Genomic DNA, 15,748 nt, shown 5'->3' with positions numbered 1-15,748 from the left:
AAAATAGGTGCACTCAGCACTGTATTGTTATTAAAGTGTACTGATGTACTATTGTGTCCTATTGTACCAAGAGACAAAGGCACATTACACAATGTCCCCGTGTATAATCCTGTTTTATTTGACCACGTTGTACAAATGAAAAAAGGGTGCTCCAATGAGCACTGCTGTCTTTGGGCACTTTGTCAAATCAGGCTTCCTGGTCAGGGTGGTTATGGTGAAACCTGCTCCCTTGGATTCCATATGAGACATTTCATTATGACTATAAAAAAAAAACTGATTCACACACACACCCACAAAAAAAAAATCTCTTTGCAAATTTTCTTCCCCACAACAAAAAGGTATAAAACGTATTGATGACCAGCTCGTCTGCTGATCACAGAGGGGAAAGTAAGGTGTTCAGTGCCGTGCGCCCACAGGGAATTTCACTCTCACTGGGTGGTTTATGTTCTTGAAAGGCCTCGGTTGTCCAAATCTTTAACCTGGGAGTGACAAAACAAAACAAAAAAAATCAACAGAAATGTGTGTTCTTGAAAAGCGGGGACATTGCGGGTACTGCAGGATTGCCTGCTATGCTCCCAACTCCCTTGACATCATTAATTAGCTCCTCCCTTGTAATTCGGGGCTGGTCCATCACCATTCTCACAATCATTAAAGCAACGATAAGATGAATATACCTTGTATATCCTAACCAGCCAGTGCTCTGTCGTGTAGGCCTCTTCCAGCACATCCAGTTCGAAGTCTTTGTTGCCGATCTCAGCATTCCTCACTCTGTCATAACCTGGCGGGCGCTCTGCAAAGAAAAAACATTGCGATTAAATCCACACAGTTCAGCATAAATAAAAGACTGAATCAGTCATGTGACATGTCACGGTCAACCTATTCTTCAATGGTGTTTGACGATTAATGACAAACATTTTCACTCACTGGCTTCAGTGTACACTTGGCCAAAGCGGTAGTAGCACATCTTGTACATAAGGCAGTTGAGCAGCACAGGCGAGCCTTCCCGATCCACTCTGAACTCTCCGGTGGGTGTGTAGTAGTCATGCTCCTTGATGTGCTTCCCCGTGTCCGTGCTCCCCCCGATACGGACCATCCACAGAAACTTGTTGATATCTGTCAACATTACACAGGATAACCACTGATGAACGGACCAATTAAACTGGTTAATATATGAAGGGAAATGACGTCTGACGTACCATCTGAGGAATAACCCGTAAGTCCTCCAAAGATGACCAGAACATAACTGACATCCAGCTCCCTCATAATCTCATAGGCTCGCTCTTCTGTGGATGCCATAGCCTGAAGAAATACCAACAAACCCAACATCGTCAGAGCAATTCTTATAAAGGAGGCAGCATTTCCTCGCGGAGCTCACCTGTCCGACTCGAGAGATGTGCGTGTTATTCCACGTGTTGTTGTCCACTAGAATGGTTCGATTAGCCATGGCGGTTATCTGGTATCCATAATCCCACCATGACATGACCTTGGAATCCTGGAAAAACAAACAATTTAGACATCAGCTCGGTGTTTCTTATATTAGAGGACACACAGATGCACGTGCATCAAATGCAACTGAAGAGGCCATTTTGTTTACGACGCCATGATGAAATCTCTCACTTCTCAGCGTTTCCAAGAAAACCAATGTATAAGTGATGTTAGATGTCCAGTTGTCATTTATAATTATTTTTGCATCATTTTCCGCATATAAAACCACAATTATTGTCTACGAAATGTGTTTTGTGTGAACATTTTTGGGTGTCTGGAACGGATTAATTGGATTTACATTACTTTCTATGGGAAAATTTGCTTTGGTTAGAGTCCGTTTTGGTTTGAGTCGGACCTGGAAAGGATTAATGATGTTAACCAAGGCACCGCTGTATAGGAGTGATTGCATTAGACGAGGCAACACTGCATGTGTATACACTTCCTGATACAACAACCGGTCACTTCCCCTCCTGTTAATTAGTAACATAAATCTCGAGTGTTACTCTTTGAGTCTTTGCTTCTGACTGACCTCAGGCGTGTTGTGGCGAAGCCAGTAGTAGGCCTCCCTGAAGTCATCGAAAATGATGCGACTGCCATCTCCTCCACGTGCAGACAGGACAATTGAGGGAGAGGAGTAGGCTTCGCTCGTCACCCAGGTTGAGTGGAAGGTGTACGTGATGAGGAAGAAAGCCATGACCAGAATCATTCCAGAGGCAACCTTGGACATAAATGTTTTTTTTAAGCATTTAACAGTGTACTTAAAGTGACATCCTAAACATCATGTCAGTCGTATTCAAATGGTCACACTAAAAAGATGGTTTGATGATAATAGATTGTCCCTGAATCGAAGTAAAACTAAAATCATGCTGTTTGGTAACAGCAGAAAGGACATGCACCAGCAAATACAAATAGACGGTGTGGACATTGAAAGAGTGAACGAAAATCAATTTCTGGGGATCACAATAGATGAAAATAGGAGCTGGAAACCTCATATTACAAATATACAACATAAGGTGGTCAGAAATATTTCAATATTGAACAAAGCAAAACTTGTTCTCAATCAGAAATCACTCCACACTCTTTATTGCTCTCTGGTTCTAACATATCTTACCTATTGTGTGGAAATATGGGGTAATAACTATAAAAGCAATCTTCACTCACTAAATGTAGTGCAAAAAAGGTCAGTAAGCATTAATTCATAATGCCGCCTACAGAGAACATACTAACTCCTCATTTCTAAAATCACAAATACTTAAACTTGCTGATATAGTTAATTTTCAAACAGCTAAAATAATGCATAAGGCTAAAAACAACCAATTACCAAAAAATGTCATCCAATACTTCTCTACAAGAGAGGAAAAATATGATCTCAAGGAAGAACTACATTTGAAACACTTATATGCTAGGACTATGTTAAAAAGCCATAGCATTTCAGTATGTGGAATCAAACTATGGAATGGATTGAGTAAGGACCTCAAACAATGCACAACGATGAGCCAATTCAAGAAACAATACAAGCAGTTGATGTTTGCTAAATACAAGGATGAAGAGTCTTGAACCAGTCATGATGTGCTATATATATATATCACTATATTGACACTTACTATGGTACCCATTATGTCATTGGATGGTCATATCACCTCGTACTTCGTTACGTGACTAAAATAAAAATTAAAACAGAAAACAAAAAACTTAACCTATGTTAGGAAAGCAGGAAGTGAACAAATGTAAGTTACTGATTGTAAAAGTACCAGATGGAGGGGTAGGATTTAATAAGCTTTGCTTCTTCCTACTCCTTTTGGACATGTGGAACTGTGAACTGATTATGTGATGCATTCAATTGTAACCTGATGCATGTTCAAATGAAATAAAACCATTACCATTACTATTACCATATTTGTGGCTTGTCTCCCTGCGAATTGAAACGTGCCTTGCTCAGTGCCGACCTCTCTTTCAGCCCATTTCCACAGATTGTGTCTAAACTTAAATGGTATGGTTACTTTACTTTACAAACCACCTACTTCATTTTTGATGGGGTAGGTCGAGTCCTGCTGCTTCTTGGTCTTTTTGTCTGGCCGGCTGACATCCAAATTCTTCATGTAGGTGGTGAGCACCTGGGACACGCCGATGCCGGACAGGATGCACATGACGGGGGCCAACACTAACATCAAACGAACCTGGAGAGACAAAGAAAACGAGCTGTACAAATCCACAATCCAAAATGAGTTAATCCAGGACGTACCATGACGGCTGAGAAGTACATGCTGGTCACGCCGTACATGATGATGAAGATCCTCGCATCTGACAAGTTGTTGAAACAGTAGTAAAGACCAACTGTTTGGAAAGAGCAAGAAACAAATTAGTGATATGAGAATTCAAGTACATCCTAAATATATTATTATCACTACTGCATTTCTGTGCCGCCCAGAAACGGAAAATAACGGGCTGAAATGCTTCATGAAGCATAATTTTGCCATCATTCCTCTTATTTAGGAATTAAAGCTCCAACTTTGCACTTGCCTGGGAACATAAAGACCAGCAGCTGGAGATCAAAGTAGTAGGAGGACCACGTTGTGGGCTGGTGCTCGGAGACGGAGGCGATGATGGGAATGTTGTTCTTGGCATAGGAAGGGTCCAGCAGGGAGTAGAAACGACCAGTCCATGGAGAGATCTTTCCTGGGGTTGGGCCAATCAATGATATTTTACTTCTCCTAAGCATCACCCATCTCCAAAGACTTCTTTGTACCTACCTGTCAACATGAGGACAGCACCCACAGACAGGAGGAGGAAGCCCACCAGGGAGATGACGCTCTTAAAAAGCACCTCAAATTGCTGAGTGTTGAGTTTGCTGCGAAGGTAGTCCACAAAGGCGTGAATCTGGCATAAGCCAAACACACCGAAGGCCGCCATGTGCTCAGACGACTGCACCGGCTAAATAGAAGCGATGGACAAACTTATTTTCACCAAACGCATTATTCCATACGTTGAGGTTCTGCGAGTGTACCTAATGTAGTGTCCAGTAAGTGGCACTGTACCACAGGACCTTTTCACCTTACCTGGAAACCGACAAAGGAGATCTGCATGGACAGGATGGTGCCCAGGCAGTACACGGTGCAGTAGGCCACATAGATGCGGTGAGAGAACCTTCCTGTGAGCATCAGAACCAGGACGTGGAGAGGAATCAGGTTGATCAGGAACACGTACCCGCCCCAGGAAGAAACCTACGCACACATGAACAAATGATCAAGACAACAATGACCTACATAGCACATTTAGACCTCCATTATGTTGTTTTTAACATTTATTAAAGTGCAAAAAGACTCAAGAATTCTACATAAAGTTCATGTTTTTCTATATGCGGACATTGGAAAACAAAGTTTAGACACTCCTGCTCACCATGTAGAAGTACGCAAGAGCGCACATAGAGGACCAGTACACAGATCCGGTCTTTACAGCCTTGATCCACATGTAGTATGTCAGCAGCATACAGAAGATGGCAATACCTAAAAAAAAAAAAGGGACACGTTATCAGGGCTGTTCTGACACTTAAAGATGCAGCATGCATGTACCTTCATTATCATAGGAGCCAGCAACAGAACGAGAGATGTAGCCGGGCACCACAGCGATCATGGCTGCAGCCAGAAGCCCAGCACCGGCATCCTAAACAGACGAGTAACAACAACAATGGAAGTCACTAGTCAACAAATGCGTTAGCATTAGCGTTCATCTTCTCATTCGTTGAGGACAAGAACAGTGTGTTTCCGCAACTTTATCATTTACAATACCTTGAGCTCCTTGGTGAAGTGATAGGTGACGATGGTGGTGAAGGAGGAGAACAAGGGAGCCAGAAACACGCAGACATTGCGGATGTCAATGGTGATGTGGAAAAAATGCAAGACGTGGTAGAGAGCAGCTGATGTGATCATCAGTCCTAGTGAGGGAGAGAATAAAAACGAATGCATATAGTTGGGAATGAACAATAAAAATAGACAAATAAATAATCGGATAATACCTGGATAAATGGTGCCACCGATGATCCTCCCAAGTGGATACCAAGCTCTGTCGTCGAACCAGTTATGAAAGCTATAAAATCCCTCTTCTGCCAAGAACCGGGTGGTACGGTAGTTGAAGTACCTGGAGGTCACATGCAAGCGGAATATAACTTCCCACTGGATTTAAATAAAGCTTTGTACCACTCAATAGTAGGGATGCTCCAATCAGAGTTTGATGCTGCACATTCCGATCATCCATTAGCTGTAAATTTGTAAATGTGTGCCGTATAAGGGGACAAATTAGGACAATCCAAGGTCCCCTGACTTCCACAGGGCCCGAAAAAGACTTATTCCAAGATATTAGATGAGGTGATTTGGTAATGATAATGGTTCTATTTCATTTGAACATGTATCAGATTGAATACAATTGAATGCATCACATAATCAGTTCACAGTTCCACATGTCCAAAAGGAGTAGGAAGAAGCAAAGCTTACTAAATCCTACCCCTCCATCTGGTACTTTTACAATCAGTAACTGTTACATTTGTTCACTTCCTGCTTTCCATAATACAGTTTACTTTTACTATCAGTAACTGTTTCATTTGTTCACTTCCTGCTTTCCATAATACAGTTTACGTTTACAATCAATAACTGTTTCATTTGTTCACTTCCTGCTTTCCATAATACAGTTTAAGGTTTTTTTTAAAAAATAATGTACCTTGTACCGAAGTACGAGGTGATATGACCATACAATGTCATTGTGTGTACCATAGTAACTGTCAATATATTGATATATTGGCTTATTTTCCCACCAAAATAAGCCGATATTGATCAGTGGTCAAACGATCAGAGCTTCCCTACTCAAAAGAACCTCACTTACGGATCAAACTCATGGATGACACTTTCAAACCTCAAGACGGAAAAGAGTCTGGTGGAGAATGCTGCGGAGGGAGTGAAATAACAGTTCAGTACTAGTACCGTAGTAAGAATAGCAGGAGTACTAGTAGTAGCAGAACTCACAGAGGACAGCAGCCATAGAAAGGATGAGCAGCTTGAGCAGCGTGTCCTGCTTCTCATAGGACAAACGCAGGAAGCCCAGTTTGGTCATTGTGGACGTTGAAGCTCACCTTAAACTACCTGATGAAATTAAAAAATTACGTTACTCAGGACACGTTTCAATCTGGCGACTGTGGGAATCCATGCAGACAAGGCCACGCACTTCCACGCACAGGGAACTAGGAGGCGCTTATAAGCTTTGCAGTGTTCTGCACAGATTTTAGGTGATTTCTACTTCAATTCGCGTTCATTGTTTTAGAAAACACACCCTTTCAATATCAGTATGGTTCTGATTTATCACCACAATTGTGTTGCAACTGACAGTTCCACAATTACACAGTAAGTAAATCAGCTGAATATATTTATTGCATAATAGCAATGTATTAAAACAAGCATGACACATTTCTCGGGTATAGTGTTGTATTGTTACCTACCAAAAGGAGTGTACATTGCTAGCAAAGCTATCCTGCTAGGGTATCTGCTATAAAGTCCAGCCGGATAATTATTCCTTGTAAAATCACAACCGTGTATAGCAACTAAAAAAACAACACCACAGACTCATTCGAATGTTTGTTTTTATCTCAAAATAAGGATATTCTGTTATGAATGTTCAATTAGCCACTTACCCGCTCGGCTCCTGTGAAGCATAGGAGTTGCACACAACCGAATACTCCCCTATTCCCGCCCTCACCAAGTCATTGCACACTAGTATTGGATGAACGTCAGTCAACCGCGATCATGTTCGGTTCTGATTGGTCGCTTTAACTGTCAATCAAATGTTTTCCAGCACTGCAACTGTCGTTTTGTGACGTGTCCCTAGTGAAGTTGGTATGACACTCTCAAAGCCTACTAATACAAAGAGAGGACGACAATTATATATGTAAACACTCCCGTTTTCACAGGGAAACTGCCGCTCCCACATGCAATAGTTTCCCATATTGTGCACCTATTAGTTTATGTTTTTAATCATCTCCGGTTCTGCCAAAGCAGTACAGCTTCCGGTGTCCGCTTGGCAACATCCGGTAGAATTCCGGCCTTCAAAGTAAACTAACCCAGTAAAAAATTCTGTTCACATTATAATGCAGGCTTAAAAGGTATTGCTTAAGTAAATTAAATACCGACTTCATGACTAAAAAAAAAGACCTTTCGCTTGGTATTGGAGTTCAACTTTGCTGTTAAATACTGATTCACTTTATTGAAATGAGATACATTTCCATTACAAAACTTCACTCACAAACATCAGTTTGCACAAAACACCATCTTGTTTTTAAAGTCATTAAACTTGTATGGTCATAAAGGCCATTCTGCAACCTGTTGAGTGAATGGGGCGGTATTGGGTCGGTCATTGCATTGCATTGTGGTGGAACCTTCAGTGTTTCTTAAATACAGCACAAAAAAAATATGAAGATGAATTCTGGAGAAAGCAAGAGTAAGTTAAGCACACGTCTGTCAGGATAAAATGCTTTGTCAGTATTTTTTTAGCATTGGAAATAAATAGTTGACGTGATGCAGCTTGTCAGTGACATTTCATGATCACCTTTACACTGACTGCCAACCGAGAGGTCTTCTTGGTCATCTTGCAGTTTGCAGTAAATACATCCCATTTTGACTGAAACAAAGGAAACCATTTATCAGCATATATAACAAGTGACGCCGTTTTGGTTTGTGTCACAGCAGGTCCCAAATCCTTGCAGCTCCCCACTTGTGAATTTGATTTAAACATACAGAAAAAAAAATAACATCCTCCCTTTGATGGAACTCGGTCCTTCCTGGAACTGCTGGCACAGTAGACAGGAACATATGAGACAAACAGGTAAACATAATCTATTTGCTTCTAAAAGCAAATACGTTCCTTCAAATGCTTCACCAGGGGTGCCCACATGTTTTTCCGCTAGGTTCTTCATATATATTTTTAAATAAAAATCTCTAAAACCACACTCCTGCGTTTGTCAATATGAGATATATTTCAGTAATTATTGTTAGTGTGATATCTTGTTCAAACATTCAAATTCTCCTTTGAAATGGTTAATATTATATGTAGAATATTCCAGCTGCGGGCAGTAAATGGCCCCCGGCCCCGCTTAGGACACCCCTGCTCCACTGTTTATGACTTACTGTGTTATTTCTTAAAGGAGAGTCGCAGATGGCACATTATACAAAAATTACAGAAGAAAACTTTTTTTTGTTGATAAATAATGTGTAAAACTGGGCGTGTGTGTGTGTGTGTGTGTGTGTGTCACACTGACACCGTGACCAAACGGTACACGACTCAAAGGGCCAAGATGAGATAAAAACATGTTATCTTGCTGTGGAAGATGAATCATTGCATCACGCCTTCATGCAGCATCGTCGCCATCAGTGGGTGGGCAGAAGCCTTTGTCTGGCTGGGGACGCGTGGGGAGACGTCAGCCTCTCTGAGGACGTGGACGATGTCATGGAGGACTGCAGGTGGACCGTCTTGTGGAAAAGCTTGTTGCTGATCAGCACGACCAGCGAGAAGAGACGCAGCTGAAAGTGGCTAAAAACGAGGGAATGTGGATAAGCGACTAGGCAGTGGGAACACGCAAACTGCTGCTTGATGCATTTCTTACTAAAGCTTTGTTGGCGTCTTGGCCTCATTAGCACTGATGATGAAGAGAGGGAAGAGGATGGAGAACAGGCAGCCGCTGTGGAGAAAGCATAGATGCAGCACATGTTTAATTTCTTATGAAATATCAGTGTTTTTGATCCTCTATAGTTATATTTGGATTCCATACATGCAGATGTACAGGATATATGTGTGTATATGTGGGTTGCGCTAATATCACCACTGGACTTGCCTGATGATGTACGATGAAGGCAAAGCTGTCAGCAAAGCCATGGGCAAACCAAAGCCAAAGTAATAGGGCCAGTTCCTCTCGATATTAGACAGCCGTTGGTGCATCTCAACGCCTTCGACATAAATCCCCGTATGGTTCGGTTTCATTTTCAACATTCAGTTCACAAGATGTACTTTTGTGTATTGGGATATCTCACCGTGGTTGAACCAGCGATACTCGAAGCAGTACAGGGAGTAGAGTAGAGACATGTGTAGCAGGCTGACCATCTGTCCAATGGCATCAATGGGAAATAGGCTAACAATCATACCCTAGAAGGCAAATAGGCAAATAATAAGATAACAGATGCCTTTATTAGTCCTATAAGGGGACATACCGAGTTTACAGCAAAAGAGCATGGGAAGTGCAAATCAAGAGGTTATATACACTAACGCTCAAAAGTTTGGGTTCACTTGCAAATGTCTTTGTTTTCCAAAGAAAAACAAATTTTCATGCATTTCACAAACACTTTTTTCCATCTCAAAAACATTTTTATCCATTTCACAAACAATTACAATGAATCAGATGATTATCAAAAAAGGATGTACAGTTTTGCATAGAGGCCTACTATCAACAACTGTCAGTCCTCTGCATCAATCTCCTGGTATGGCTGCTAATCCAAGTTCATCATTTTATAAGGCTAATAATAGATTATTAGAAAACCCATCTAAAAATTTTAACTAAAACCAAAATCTCTTACCATGCTGTTAACTACTCCCTTCATAGAGCAGCACAAACTGGGTCTAACAAGGACACAAAAACGATGCATATCTGAGAGTGTGTAGTTTAAGACAAAGACGCCTCACAGGTCGTGATCCCAAACTTTTGAGTGGTAGTGTATACTATTTACAGCTGTGTACATGTTGATCAAGTCACGGGTTTATTGCATGATTTATTGCACAGTTATTGCAAGGGAGTTTTGGAGCAGCTAAATTATTTCCATCCATCCATCCATCTATATATATCTATATATCTATATATCTATATATCTATATATATATATAGATATATGTATATATATGTATATATATATATAATGGGGTCTGATTTGGATCAAGTCACAGGTTTATTGCATGATTTATTGCACAGTTATTGCAAGGAATTTTTGGAGCAGCTAAATTATATCCATCCATCCATCCATCCATCCATATCAATGGAGCCTTTGTCCATCATAGAGGACAGGATATAATGATATTACTCAGACAAATACATCATCAGTCCATGCTTTATAGTAGGTTTATGTTAACCAGAATATCATAAAGTACAGTACTCCTAATCTGAACTCATTATTTGGATAAAAGACACCAGCACAACACTGGACTGGACCACAAGACCGTACGAGACCACTCCTGCCCTTTATGATATCGTATTGAGGGTACTTACCTGAATTAGGAAGAGTGCCTGCAGGAGGAGATTGAAGAGCATATCTGCGATGATTTTGCTTACACTGGGGAACGGCTGTGCTTTACAGCCAGACACTTCGAATGCAAGGTCAGCTATGTCCTGCAACAAGGTCCAAACCATTAAAATTTATGGTTCTGTTCATTTTGGGTACAAGAACCGAACTAAATGCTAAATACAAAACTGTACTGTTACATTACTATTCATTTCTAGGGCAATATCAGTAATATAATATCAATACCAGGCACCTACCTGAAACCAAATGGCATTAACTATCTTGCTGAGGACAAACAGTGGGAGAACCCATAGCGCACCGAAGACGGAAGTCAGGATGAACTCTAGCCAGGACCAGACGCTGCCATGGAGTGAGGGGTCACCTGGAGCAGAAAGATTATTTCCTGTGAGAATCGTCCCGCCACTCACAAGCAGCTTTAAATACTTACCGATAATTTTTGCTGTGAGCGTCTGCAGCAGTGGGATAAAGACCCGGTAGAAGAGAAACAGACTAAGCTGGAAAGAGAACGATATTAAAATCTGAAGTAACGTCATCTTTTGTTCAATACAACCAAAGAGCAACGTAGCTTCAACATCTTACCCAGAACACTCCTCCATTCCAGGCACAGCACTGAAAGATCCTACTAGCTACTTTTGGGTCACTGCAAGGGAAGGAAACAGTAGAATATGTTTTTTCCCTTAAATTTGTCAACTAACTTGAAAAAGAATCCATATTAGCCATATATACATAATATAGGTAATTTCACATCCTTATCACCCCTGACCTAATCTCTGCTGCTCATGAAAGAAGCCAAATGTCTGTGGAAGATAAATAAATAAATATGTATTGATTATGTGTATATATATATATATATATATATATATATATATATATATATGGATATTTGGATGGATCCATTTATTATTTATTTTCAATAAAACTATTGAAAAATATAAATAAATAAATAAAATAAAAATATAAAAAATAAAAATATATATTTATTGATTATTTATTCTTTAAATTGATTATTTATATATATTATATACATGTTTATTACATATTATATTTTTTTATCTATAATTTTCAATAATATATATATATATTAGGTCCCTCAAATTTGCAGAAATTTGATAAAAACGCAGATGAAAACAAATCTCATTCATATCTAAGTTGGTAGAAATGTACAGCATACATTTTATATTTTCCTGGAGCTGGAGTGGTTAGCGCGCAGACCTCACAGCTAGGAGACCAGGGTTCGATTCCACCCTCGGCCATCTCTGTGTGGAGTTTGCATGTTCTCCCCGTGCATGCGTGGGTTTTCTCCGGGTACTCCGGTTTCCTCCCACATTCCAAAAACATGCTAGGTTAATTGGCGACTCCAAATTGTCCATAGGTATGAATGTGAGTGTGAATGGTTGTTTGTCTATATGTGCCCTGTGATTGGCTGGCCACCAGTCCAGGGTGTACCCCGCCTCTCGCCCGAAGACAGCTGGGATAGGCTCCAGCACCCCAGCGACCCTCGTGCGGAAAAGCGGTAGAAAATAAATGAATGAATATATATATTATTGAAATATATAGATAAATAAATAAATATCCTGCCTGTGGAAGACAGTGGACACTCAGAAGTCAAACACAACCATTCCAGGAAGCGGTTGCCATTTTGGAAGAATTTTCTCTAATGATAAAAAAAGGGAATACATTGAAAGTGAGTCAAGTGTAACCTATGTCATGCCACAACACTAATGAGGAGCAGTCATATGACTTTGTCAGCTGACATGAGGTCCCCTCCTGATTCGCTGTCGTTGCTGGAAGGAACCTCTAAAAGGGCCGGCAGGTGCAGGCAATCGGGGGCTCCTGCTTTGGCTGGTCAACAAGCGGCATGCTCACAACACTTTTTGAACTCAAACCTGAAGAAAACAACTTTGCGGTAAGCTTTTCCTTTTCACCGGCTACATGTCTGCGGCTGCTACATGTGTATGTACTATATATGTCTCAACTGCATTGCTAGCCAGTAAAGTGGGATGAATGCCACATGAGTTGAACTGTTACTGAAATTATGAAGTGTAAATTGACTATGGCCATCTTGAATTGGAAATTTACTTGTTTGGAATGTTTACCGGTAAATTTTGTGCATTTTGACTGACATGTTGATGCCCGTATAGGTCGGATTTTTTGGTTTTTTGGACAGCTTTGGTTCGGCACCAAGCAAAGAAGCCTTCAGAAGTGGCAGCGAACGGGTAGGACTGTCTTTCCTTTTGACTGTGTGGATAATGGACTAAAGGATCGAGGACCATTCCTCCAGAATGGAGTTCCTCAATCCACCGTTACCCCAGAGACTCATCAAACTCTTATACCCAGCTACTTGACAAACACCGCTGTGATCCGCTGTTTGTGAAAATTTGCTTTTGTTTGTCATTTTGTCCACCTTACTCCCCATCTATAATATATAATCTCACTGAAAAGCACTTGTTTCATTCACACCAGTTCAGACTCTCAAGAACTATTCTTCTGCATTTAGTCAGATAGCCCTAAAATAACCCTGCACTAAATTTTTTATATATATATATATATATGTGTGTGTGTATGAGAAACATCTAGACCAGTGATTTTCAACCACTGTGCCGCGGCACACTAGTGTACCTTGAGAAACCGTCAGGTGTGCCGTGAGGAATTATCCAATATCACTTTTTATAATTAACATTTATTAATCCTCATTTGCAAATATTATGTCATGCAGTTTTATTAAAAAAGAAAATATATATCTATATAAAACATGTCCTGAGTTTAATTATAAAATATTAGCAAGATTGAATTTTATCTTTTCTGTTTAAATTCATCCCGGGTGCGTTCTTTCAGCGCATGCTCAGATATGACGTAACACACAGATCCAGACGTTCTTCAGTTTTAAAAATGGAGGCCAGCAATCGGCACTGGACTAAGCAAAGTTTGTTTTTGATTCAAACTAAATTTCAAGGCTGGACAGACGGAAAACTGGCAATACGGAGTTATTCCAACAAGTGAAAGAAAAACTTGGGGAATTGACTATTCTGTTTGATTTTCACGGCGCATTTTTGGTTAGTGGTGTGCCACAAGATTTTTCCAATGTAAAAAACGTGCCGTGGCTCAAAAAAGGTTGAAAAACACTGATCTAGACATACGTATGTACCTGTCGGGTTTACGTTCCTCACTCTGTGCCCGTCTCTGTGCCAAAGCCCCGCTGGCCCTTCTCCGACGCTGCTCCTCCCTTTTTTGCTGAATGCGGGCATCCAGCTTGGATATTGTTCCAATCCCCAATATGGAGTCTTTAATCCCCTTTCCCAAGACAAAAAAAAAACCATTTATCTTACTCATTCTTTACTGCAGTCTGGAATTAACACTTGTAACTTTGATCAAGTGTATAATTACTACAGCTTCTGTTTGGACTGCTTGGACAGCAGCAGATCTGTTAAAATATGTATTGGTCTAAATGTGTGTTACTACAGACCGTCGCAACATTGCGGAGGAAGGCCCTGACGCTGTCTGTCATCTCCGTACCAGCTGCAGATCCATCAACTGCAGAAGGAAGGGATACGGCTGACCTGGTGGTCAGCTCTCATGGCAGGTAGACCACACAGTAACCTGTCGGAACCCAAATGCAAGGAAACATAAGGAGCACGATCTGTAGCGGAGCAACATCAGAGATTGCTCACTTTGATTTTTTTTTTTTAAGGCACTTCAAGGCCTGGATTTTTAATCAGCCTTTTATACTGTTATGTGAAAAAATATCAATATAATTAAAAACTATACTGGATCCCTTTAAGGCACTAGAGTACATTTCTTTTAATAAAATATTCACTAAATCTGACGATGTGTACAGGGTGAATGGGGCATTGTTCTCAAATTATGCAGCTTCCTCCCCTTAACCTCGCATATCCTGTTACGATTGGTCAGGGGTCAAGGGTTGGCACCCCACCCCGAAGTGGTTTCGTCCTAATGCTTATCAGCAAACACTTTGTGCTTTGGTTATGAAACGGCTGTGACTGTGATGCAGGTCTTTAGCTTCCCAAAATAAAAAATCTTCTTGAGGCAGTATGTACTGTTACACTTATATAAACGCTATATAGACACATATTTGGTTGAATGCTAACCAGCTATCTCCACTTTAATTAGTTCCAATTCTGCATTTGACTCAATGGACACTGTGTCCACAGTGCCACAGTAAAGTGTCCTGCCCAAACTGTTCCCATAAAGTTGGAAGCAATTGTGTCAAAGTTCTTGGTCAAATGAATTATGATTTAGGGAAAATGTGTCTCCCAAGGGACAAACCCTTGATTAATTAAGACGTTAAGAAGGCAAAATCAAGTTATAATAACATGTAATAACGTGAACTGCTTGCATGTACTCTCCAAGAAGAAACCTTTCCTGTAAATTAACATTAGCATGCAATCCGTGTGTCAGCCAACATTCAAAGTAAGAAAAAAAGAACCACGGCAATTTAATACATAAATAGATTTAAATACATCAGTGTCTTAAATTCCTGCCAGAGTTTTCTGTTTATTTTCACGAAGCCTGCGCCCTGCTTGCATGTTTGTTTATGAAGCTAGCTAGCTGGCTAGCTCATCAATGTTGTCAGTCTAGTGACGGCAACACTTCAAACAGCGAGGAAAGTGCATCGTCAGTTGCGTTATGCTACTTACCTCGTACGACAGGTTAGTGCTTATATATTAACGTCTATATGTTCTTTTCCACACTCTATGGCAATAACAACAACAAGCACCCAACACCGGACCAACAAAGGCCATGGAAAAACATATTGCGCAAGCGCCAACCCCAATGGATAATGGGAAATGTAGTTCGTACCGCTCAGGGCTGTCAGTTACATGAAATACATTGCAAATAATGTAAATACTGGAGTAAACATACTCGTCTCAGCGATAACAAAGGTGTAACTTTTTTTTAATTCTGTAGCCTTGCAATTTGAAATA

The 15,748-nt window shown here is 40.5% G+C and overlaps 2 protein-coding genes across 2 annotated transcripts; both read right to left on the bottom strand.

Annotated features, from left to right (window-relative positions):
- Nucleotides 1–94: 94 nt before the first annotated feature.
- stt3a (STT3 oligosaccharyltransferase complex catalytic subunit A) lies at nt 95–7,268 on the bottom strand. The gene is made up of 18 exons (XM_058087512.2): nt 7,160–7,268; nt 6,498–6,614; nt 6,358–6,418; nt 5,498–5,619; nt 5,271–5,416; nt 5,055–5,145; nt 4,882–4,988; nt 4,542–4,706; nt 4,236–4,416; nt 4,006–4,161; nt 3,728–3,819; nt 3,507–3,662; nt 2,015–2,203; nt 1,376–1,492; nt 1,197–1,299; nt 925–1,113; nt 675–790; nt 95–479 (listed from the first exon to the last, which is right to left on the bottom strand). Exons 2-18 carry the CDS (start codon nt 6,583–6,585, stop codon nt 441–443), a joined length of 2,118 nt encoding a protein of 705 aa, XP_057943495.1. The 5' UTR covers nt 6,586–6,614; nt 7,160–7,268; the 3' UTR covers nt 95–440.
- Nucleotides 7,269–7,671: 403 nt separating this feature from the next.
- On the bottom strand, nt 7,672–15,578 carry ei24 (EI24 autophagy associated transmembrane protein). Its single transcript, XM_058087514.2, has 11 exons — nt 15,461–15,578; nt 14,269–14,402; nt 13,951–14,096; nt 11,385–11,445; nt 11,233–11,299; nt 11,042–11,166; nt 10,772–10,891; nt 9,549–9,660; nt 9,353–9,464; nt 9,125–9,199; nt 7,672–9,051 (listed from the first exon to the last, which is right to left on the bottom strand). Exons 2-11 carry the CDS (start codon nt 14,308–14,310, stop codon nt 8,889–8,891), a joined length of 1,023 nt encoding a protein of 340 aa, XP_057943497.1. The 5' UTR covers nt 14,311–14,402; nt 15,461–15,578; the 3' UTR covers nt 7,672–8,888.
- Nucleotides 15,579–15,748: the final 170 nt, after the last annotated feature.

This window comes from Doryrhamphus excisus, linkage group LG21 (assembly GCF_037039965.1).
Source record: "Doryrhamphus excisus strain RoL-2023G ecotype Guam linkage group LG21, RoL_Dexc_Guam_v1.1, whole genome shotgun sequence".
NCBI lineage: Eukaryota > Metazoa > Chordata > Actinopteri > Syngnathiformes > Syngnathidae > Doryrhamphus > Doryrhamphus excisus.
The sequence above is the reverse complement of the archived record's forward strand: the minus strand, read 5'-3'. Positions and strand labels throughout refer to the sequence as shown.

Bases quoted from the DNA above. Each gene is read 5' to 3' on its own strand.
- ei24 (XM_058087514.2), bottom strand. From the start codon at position 14,310: ATGACAGACAGCGTCAGGGCCTTCCTCCGCAATGTTGCGACG. The intron at 14,097-14,268 runs GTCTGTAGTAAC...GTCTTGGGAAAG, and splicing joins TCCTCCGCAATGTTGCGACG to GGGATTAAAGACTCCATATT. The intron at 9,465-9,548 runs GTGAGATATCCC...TTTATGTCGAAG, and splicing joins GTATCGCTGGTTCAACCACG to GCGTTGAGATGCACCAACGG.
- stt3a (XM_058087512.2), bottom strand. From the start codon at position 6,585: ATGACCAAACTGGGCTTCCTGCGTTTGTCCTATGAGAAGCAGGACACG. The intron at 1,493-2,014 runs GTCAGTCAGAAG...TTGTTTTTCCAG, and splicing joins TTCGCCACAACACGCCTGAG to GATTCCAAGGTCATGTCATG. The intron at 791-924 runs GTGAGTGAAAAT...TTTTCTTTGCAG, and splicing joins CCAAGTGTACACTGAAGCCA to AGCGCCCGCCAGGTTATGAC.